This window comes from Diaphorina citri, unplaced genomic scaffold, assembly GCF_000475195.1.
Source record: "Diaphorina citri unplaced genomic scaffold, Diaci psyllid genome assembly version 1.1 scaffold9343, whole genome shotgun sequence".
Lineage (NCBI taxonomy): Eukaryota > Metazoa > Arthropoda > Insecta > Hemiptera > Psyllidae > Diaphorina > Diaphorina citri.
In genome coordinates this window covers 8659-16537 of record NW_007386717.1, presented here as the reverse complement: position 1 = coordinate 16537, position 7879 = coordinate 8659, and the positions used below count along the sequence as shown (strand labels likewise).

At 35.2% G+C, this 7879-nt stretch overlaps 1 protein-coding gene across 1 annotated transcript in view; it reads left to right on the top strand.

Moving 5' to 3' along the window:
• Positions 1-6559, top strand: part of LOC113472853 — an 11976-nt gene extending 5417 nt beyond the window's left edge. Inside the window, exon 2 of the mRNA XM_026832641.1 lies at positions 5068-6559. Coding sequence (XP_026688442.1) covers positions 5068-5993 — 926 coding nt within the window. The 3' untranslated portion in view covers positions 5994-6559. The remainder of the gene's footprint in view (positions 1-5067) is intronic.
• Positions 6560-7879: the final 1320 nt, after the last annotated feature.

The window sequence follows — 7879 nt, the reverse complement described above, 5'->3', positions numbered from 1 at the left end:
CTAGTACATCTTTATTTTTGTAATGAAGCAAATTGTGAGATAATTATTTTATTAGTTGCATGAGACCTGTTTTTTCTTGATCAGTACGAACGTAGGGACGGTACTTATTTTTGAGGTTATGGGACCAGTTGACAAATTGTCAACTAGTATGCCAGTAATTTCCAATAAAGAGTCCTAATGCTAATGTTGTGAGTATTTTTATGATGTTGGGATAAACGCCAGATTACCTGAAAGGTGCATAATAGCAGAGCATTGCAAGGCAGTGATATCAATTGGCTAGCATAATATTATTTTTTCAAATCAAAACATACGGAAAAACCCTGCAGGCCATCTAAAAATCATCGCCAAAAAAACATCATAAAATCAAGAATATATGACACGAAGGTACCTAATACAACCAAATGAGATGTTACCTGGATACAGATTACAAATAACAAACGGCCAGATTTGCCATTTAAGTTCCAATAATAATGTTAATTGTACCAAAAATTATCCAGAAGTCAATGAAAATGGTGTACGTACGATCGTGCAAACCTATAATTTAGTACGAGTATTATGCTATAATTACGATATAATTATATCAACTCTATACACAGCAAGCTACTATCTTATAAGTGATTTGCCTTACAGAATGATGTTGGATAATTGAACCAAGAACACACTCTACACTGTACATCATTTTTATTCAAATTAGCTACTTCTCATGTTCCAATTCTAGATCACGGACATGAATAAATGAGTTATTCAGATTGTATGTATTTCAATAACGAATTAAAAGTTATGTATACTCCTTTGTCTTGTTTAGATAAGTATGAAGATGAAGAGGTTCGTCAGGAAGGAATTTTTTTCCCCAATTGATTTTTCCTCTCATATTTTCCATCAATACTATTGCTAGAACCAGATCCTATAAAAAGAGGAAAAATGAGTTATGGACAGATATATTATTATTGTGGAATCTGAAATGTAGATCTACAGCAAGATAAATAGAAGAAATTACATAACTGCCGAAATAATATGAGCTATAAGTTTGTTCGGTGTACCTTATAGGATAAAAAATTTGATAACGAATTTGCCTTAGTTTCCTAATTCTTCCCCTTGAATACTCTTAGCCCCCCTAAAAAAAAAAAAAAAATCCAGTTTGCAGAGCAAGTTATGGCAACTGCTAGTGGATGTATCAAATAAACCGAATTTAATTGTGTGAAAATAATATACCTGTTTACCTCAGCAAGGAATTTGATTTGGACAGTACCTACAATCTACATTCATTCTGATTTGGACAGAAAGAATTTGACGATTCTAACTTTTGTGTACTCGTATAATTATATCGTTTTTAGTGTTACCAGATTATCAGTGTTATCTAACATAATAACACGAAGATGGATTTTAAGCTGTATCTACACATTATCGACGGCTATCGACCGACAAGGTGAATCTATGTTGTCGAGTCAGTATACTCGTATGGTTTCAGTTTTCAGTCGACATCAATCCACGGCCGTCGACTCTGTGAGGGCACAGTTTTAAGCTCATAAATTCACCGAATGTTATAGGCAAGTAAACTCGCTTAATTTAACAAAAATAAATATACTGGACGACGAGTCATCTGATGAGATTTTTCTTTTTATGGGTGGACAGCGGACACATCGGTAAAGATCATTAAAATATGCTAATTCATCACGAATCACGGCGGTCACAAGATTAGAAGATGATATCTTTACAAATTATTTATTACCCTATGCCTACACGTACTATCACTTTGGGCGGCTGCCCAAGATGGACATTCAGAAGATTACCCATTTACGTGTGATGCCAAAAATCAAATGGTCGGTAAATCATAGATTACGTCATTCAGGCCGAAACAACTAGTCTGGGCCCTTTCACCGGACTGAGACACTTGTTAGTGTCAGGGCCGAGTGAACATCATCACAAGTTAGCCTTTGGGAGATGAGTTCTAAGTGCGTACCAGCGTACCAGTAGACCAAATAAGGTCTAGAATTACAAGTATAGCTGGGTCCATTTTTATTATTATTATTAAATCTGTTCAGAAGATCTTTTTTCATGTCCATTTTCTTATGAGGGCACAGACAGACCACAACAAACACCAATGCTCTCACTTTTCACCTGATGAGTTAGTTAACTCTCCTAACCTAAAGTACCGAAATTAAACTCCAACTTCCTACTGTCAACTAAACATGTCTAGAGAGACGCCAAGATAGAAATCTGCAACATGTGTGTTTTTACAGTTTTGTTCATAGAGTTGATGTAGGTACAAAAAACTGAACCATAAGGCACATAAAAAAAAAGAAAAAAAATACTTGATGAACAGAAACAAAACATTAAATTCTAGTTCCGTTTTGTTCATTCAGGAGACAGGAAATTCAGGTTTAAAAGATAGCCACCTACCTATAGAACTCCACATGAGTTCTATAGCAACTGGATAGCTTAATATTGGTGGATTTTATTTGCGGATTATGAAGTGCAAGGTACCAATTTGTTTTATGGAAAGGATAGTATAAGGTCTAACCTTGTGATGGAAACGGTTTCGGACTTACATTACTTACATACCTGTCACTATTTTCAATCAAATCTGTCTTGGAGGGGCTGCAGCCATCAGTTGAAGCCAGAGGAGTTGAATTTAGAATACAGCATACTTTTTGGAATATCTGAAACAACACAAGACGGATAAAAGTGAGAAAAGTAAACAGAGAGCCTTAAAATATGTACTTATCGCTCTTATTTATACAGAAACAGAAGTATGGTTAATAATTATTTATGCATCTCTGAATATTACCCTTTTTTTTAGCGAAAAAATCTAGGTAATTTACCAAGCTATTTACTTATACAGAGGTACATTTGTATCTAGGTAAAAAAAGGCTGTTGGGCTCCATTGGAACCAGTTTTTGAATCCAACGCCCAACCGATACTTTCCTATCCCACTGCACTAATAATAAAAAAAACTTCAGGTATTATTGAGTAATTTCGTGACCACTAATTACATTCAAATAAAACATCGGGTTAACCACATGTCTGATGTAATTAAAATCACTACCACTCTAGTGAACATAAATAATAAATCAGAGCGAAAGGTTGCCAAGGTTAACTAAATGACTAACCAATAAGCTAACCAGATTATGAATAGGTGGCAGAAATGAAGATGATGTTTTAAGACAGCCAAAGCTAATGGCTACCTCCTGGTAGAGTAACTTGAAGTAGTAAAAGAATATATAATAATAAATGTTCACAGTTGTTTTCATAAAAGTGGTACACATGTATGTTAAACGATCTAGCAACTTGAATCTGGACGGCTGGTGTCCCAATTATGTAATTATTTGTAGCGGTGTACTGGTCTAGTGATTATTGGTAACTTCATCTGGTTATTGGATGTCAAAGGTTCCCAATACATTCTTCAAATCCTTTCTAATAAAGTAATTAATTTTATGAAAAAAACCTCTTATATTATGTTGTCAGGTAAAGTAGGTAAAACGCCACAACCCCTTTATACATTCCAGAATCATTAATTTCATATGCGTTAGATTTACAATAAATTTACGTAAGAAAACCACGTTTTTAAAATATAGTTGAAAACTTCATTTGTATGTAATACCTTAATACCTACCTAATAGGTACTAATAATGAACGTCTTTATTGTAAGTTGGACCACTCTACTGGAATTGTTCGATTCTTACATGGCTCATCTGACATCTCAATTCTCATTTCAGTCGATTCTTAGATTCTGACATAGTTCATCTTGTAATAGGGAGAATCACCATAGTAACCTGATATAGTAACAAAGTGTCTCTAATAACATTTTGGTTGTCATCTCATGTAAACGGCAATATATTACCTTATTGTTCTGCCTATATTATTAGGTCGCATTTAGTAAATACACGTCCTAACAATACTAACGTCCTCATAGCATTGTACTTTTAACAAAAGGGAGTGATGATATATTTATTGTGTCGTCTGCCGGTGTTGCAGCCAAAAGTTTGATTGCATCATAGGAGTGAGATCACGTTCGAACAATATACAGGGTGTTTCAAGGAAAGGAAAACGTACAAGACTACAAGATGATAGGATACAAGATTACTGTGTAATGTGACATTTTGAAACAATATACAGGGTGTTTCAAGGAAAGGAAAACGTACAAGACTACAAGATGATAGGATACAAGATTACTGTGTAATGTGACATTTTGTTTTCCTTACAATTTCCATACGCATAGCCGGTGTTGCAGCCAAAAGTTTGATTGCATCATAGGAGTGAGATCACGTTCGAACAATATACAGGGTGTTTCAAGGAAAGGAAAACGAAACCACGCATCCAAAGTGAAATATTATGTTATTTAAGTATGTTGTTCTTTTCATACAAATGGTACTATGTGGGTACCATAACCCATACAGTAATAACGTACCCAAAATGTCTCAATGGCTGATGTTAGGGTTAAGACAATAAGTACCTACTATCAGTACATTCTCACTAGGACTAGGAATCAATGGAGATAGGAATACAGTTAACCACTCCAAAAACTGTTTCTAAGAAGGACATTGACAACAATAAGCTTGATGATGGTTATGTCGAAAGGCAAAATATCAAAGAAATGCCATCTTACACAACAACTATCGAAGTATTCAAATCGGTCCCAGTAGAACAATACGTCATTCCTGATATACCTACACCTGTACAAAAACCTTTGGTAGGAGAAATTAAACAATATCAGCACTACCATAATACATAAAACTAGGAACACAAGACAAGTTTATCTGCGGGGCTCAAACGACTTTTCAGCTCCATCCTGATCCTGAGAAGCTGACAGTATGCAAAGCATTCTAGTCATAACATAACCACTAGCACGTTACCATCACTTGTCATTCAGCGCCAAGGCAGTTTACACTTACACCATCGACCACAAACCGACGCCTCAGCGTCAACCATTATTTAGACCAGATCCAAGTTATTTTAACAATGAACAAAAATACTACACTGACCAATTAGGAGAAACTAAAATTCCTTACAACAATCCAGAGCCTATTCCTATTCCATTGAACTATGGTCTCAAAGACTTACCATCAGGTCATTTATCATATCGCACACCTCTGTCTCATCAGTTACAATCCATACAACAGTACGGAGTACCACAGTATTCTGTGTTCACAAATCCCTTGTCACCTAGCTCAATGGCAGTAGTTCATCCTAGTTACAGTATTAGTGTCAACCCATTGCCTCTTCATCAAGTACAACAGCAAATGGTGAGTAACAGTGTCCCCTATGCGTCACAATTCTATCCCCACTACATTCCTGCAGATGTGAATATCTCACATCCTAATCTCATCAATCCAGGTCCAACCATAAATTCTCAAGTTAAATACTATCAACCTGAGAAATCAATTTCTGCTGAAATATATTCAGATTCAGATCCTTATTACTATCCAAAACCAATCCATAATCCATTTGATTACCCAGCCAAACAAGCTTACAATCACAAAACCAGACTAGTTCCTGTGGCCCAGCACTTTAATATACCGACCACGGTTCTTCATTTGGTTCGAACGCCTTACAAGTCAACGCTCAACAAACTAAAGACAAATAAATACAACCCCAATGAAAGCTACTACCTGAAGGAAATGTATAACTATGCACCTCAGTTCTCAAAGGAAAACTATCGTTATGAGGGGTCCCTCCATAATCCTCAATTCCCTGAGACAATGCATTACGATGGTCGCTCTAAACATGCACCATTCAGACCAAGTTTTCCTATGTACGATTCTGTGTATCCTCCAATGGCATACTATGAAACCCAATATATGGCACCTAATGAACAAATCAGTAATAATAATAATAATTACAGGAGGCCACATGTTAGGTCAATTAGAAGACCAAATACCAGTGGAAATATGAAAAAGTTAAACGTAGAATATGGTGGCTTTAAACCTCCAATGGTGCCTTCGACTGAAATCAAGGACGGAGATGTTGTACAGGCTAGTTCGACTGAAAAGTAAGCTTTCTAACTTTTGCCATTATGACAATACCAGTGCCATATTTGTAAATGCAAATTCCTATGTCTTGCGAACCTCAATTGATGGCAAAAGCACATTGATGTGACTGCGACAGTGTGATATGAGTGGAGCTTGGTAAGTTTGAGTTTATTTGTAAATTTTGAATGAAATATTGTAAAGTTACTTGTTTGTAGGTAATATGTAATAGTTGTAATAGATAGGAATGAGCCGCCTCTATCGCTGCCCACTTTCAATCAAGTCAAAGGCAATCTAATGATTTTTTAGAGCAATAAATTTCCATAAATGTACCTAAAGTATGTTGTATGGTTGTATGTACAAAGAATGATAACGATGAAAGCCAGCTTTTTACTTTCCTTATCCTATAGGAAGGAAAGTAATGTATTTAGCCATTTGTTTGTAAAATAGTGGGTTTGTGGATATACAGGTAGATACTCGTTTTTTGGTGGAAATTTTCTTTGACGTTTGATTTTCCATGTGGAAACGTTAGGAGTTGAAACTTTTGTAGTCTGATTTGTGTTACCTGTTTTGTATACCGTTTCACTTTATTTTTGTTTGTAAGTAAATTGTTTATGCCTGTACAATAAAGTCCAATATTTATTTTATTTGTTAAATAGAATTTTGAAAATTCAACATTGTATTTCTTGTCATGTATTGCGAGTCTTCTTTTGAAAGGGAGATACGGAGAAATTGAGTTTGATGTTTGACTGAGCTGCCCTTGTCTGCCAGTTTCCAGTAAAAACCAAAGGAGATGGAAAGGGATTTATTCTCCATATCAAAGGAAACTTGGACCGAAGAGAAAACTCAAGTGACTGCAACCTGCAAAAGAGGAGAAACCAAAGTTCAGTCAATAGAGAAACTTTTAATCTTGAAATGGTCCAATCACTATTCGAGTTTCTAAAATAGGATTTAACCTACGGAGATGACCTGACGAAGTAATTATTTAATAGAAGTCAAATTACATTAAGAATATAATAATTAGGAAGTATGCCATCACTACAAACTAGTTTCATATGATGGATTGGAATGGGCTTTAAACCGTTACGTCATGTGGGCGAGTAGTAGTGACATTAATCTGATGGGACAGCGAATGAAAAGCTAATGTTGAAAAGATAACGTAAAAATTAATAGGATTGATAACATGCGATAATAATCACCGAAAATACTATAGGCTCCTATAACTACCTACTGTGCATACTTGGTTGAAGATTTGAATAATGTTGAAAAAAGTCTTGCGTTAGTGCTAGGTATCTGGTAGGTATAAAATTTATGGGTAAGGTAGATAGATTTGTAAAATTCTCGAATTTACCTATAAAGCTAAAACCAGATTTTTTTTATCAACCAAGTATTTTCACTAATGAAAGTTCATAGAGTTGACTTTTTAGTGGACCCGGGAGGAAGAAAAGAGGGTCAAAGAGGGAGTATGGGTTTTTTAGTGGATGTTGCCAAAAAAGCACCCATCTATTATTTACTCTATTCTCTACTAAGTTTTCTTTAGCCAGGGGTTAAAGTGCAACCTCCTGATAATTCCAAGCCTAGGGACACCCTGGCCTTTCCTAACTTACTGGTAGGCATTGCCAAGTAATGAATGGGTGCCGTGTCTATTGTATTCAGGCCAATGTACACTGTACAATATTTATTCATTTATTGTCATGTATAAAATATCTAGCTATTATTTATTGTAGGTTGGTACCTACCCCACTATTAAAAAATGATTTCCCTATTGGAAAAAAAGGTAAATTTTTATTCCTATAGAATTATAGGGGGATTTTTTAAAACCCGTACAAGTCATATTTACTGGGCCATATACCTATTGAATGTATTTGAAATTATTACCTACGGTACTCTAAAATTATTTATTTTTTACTAGG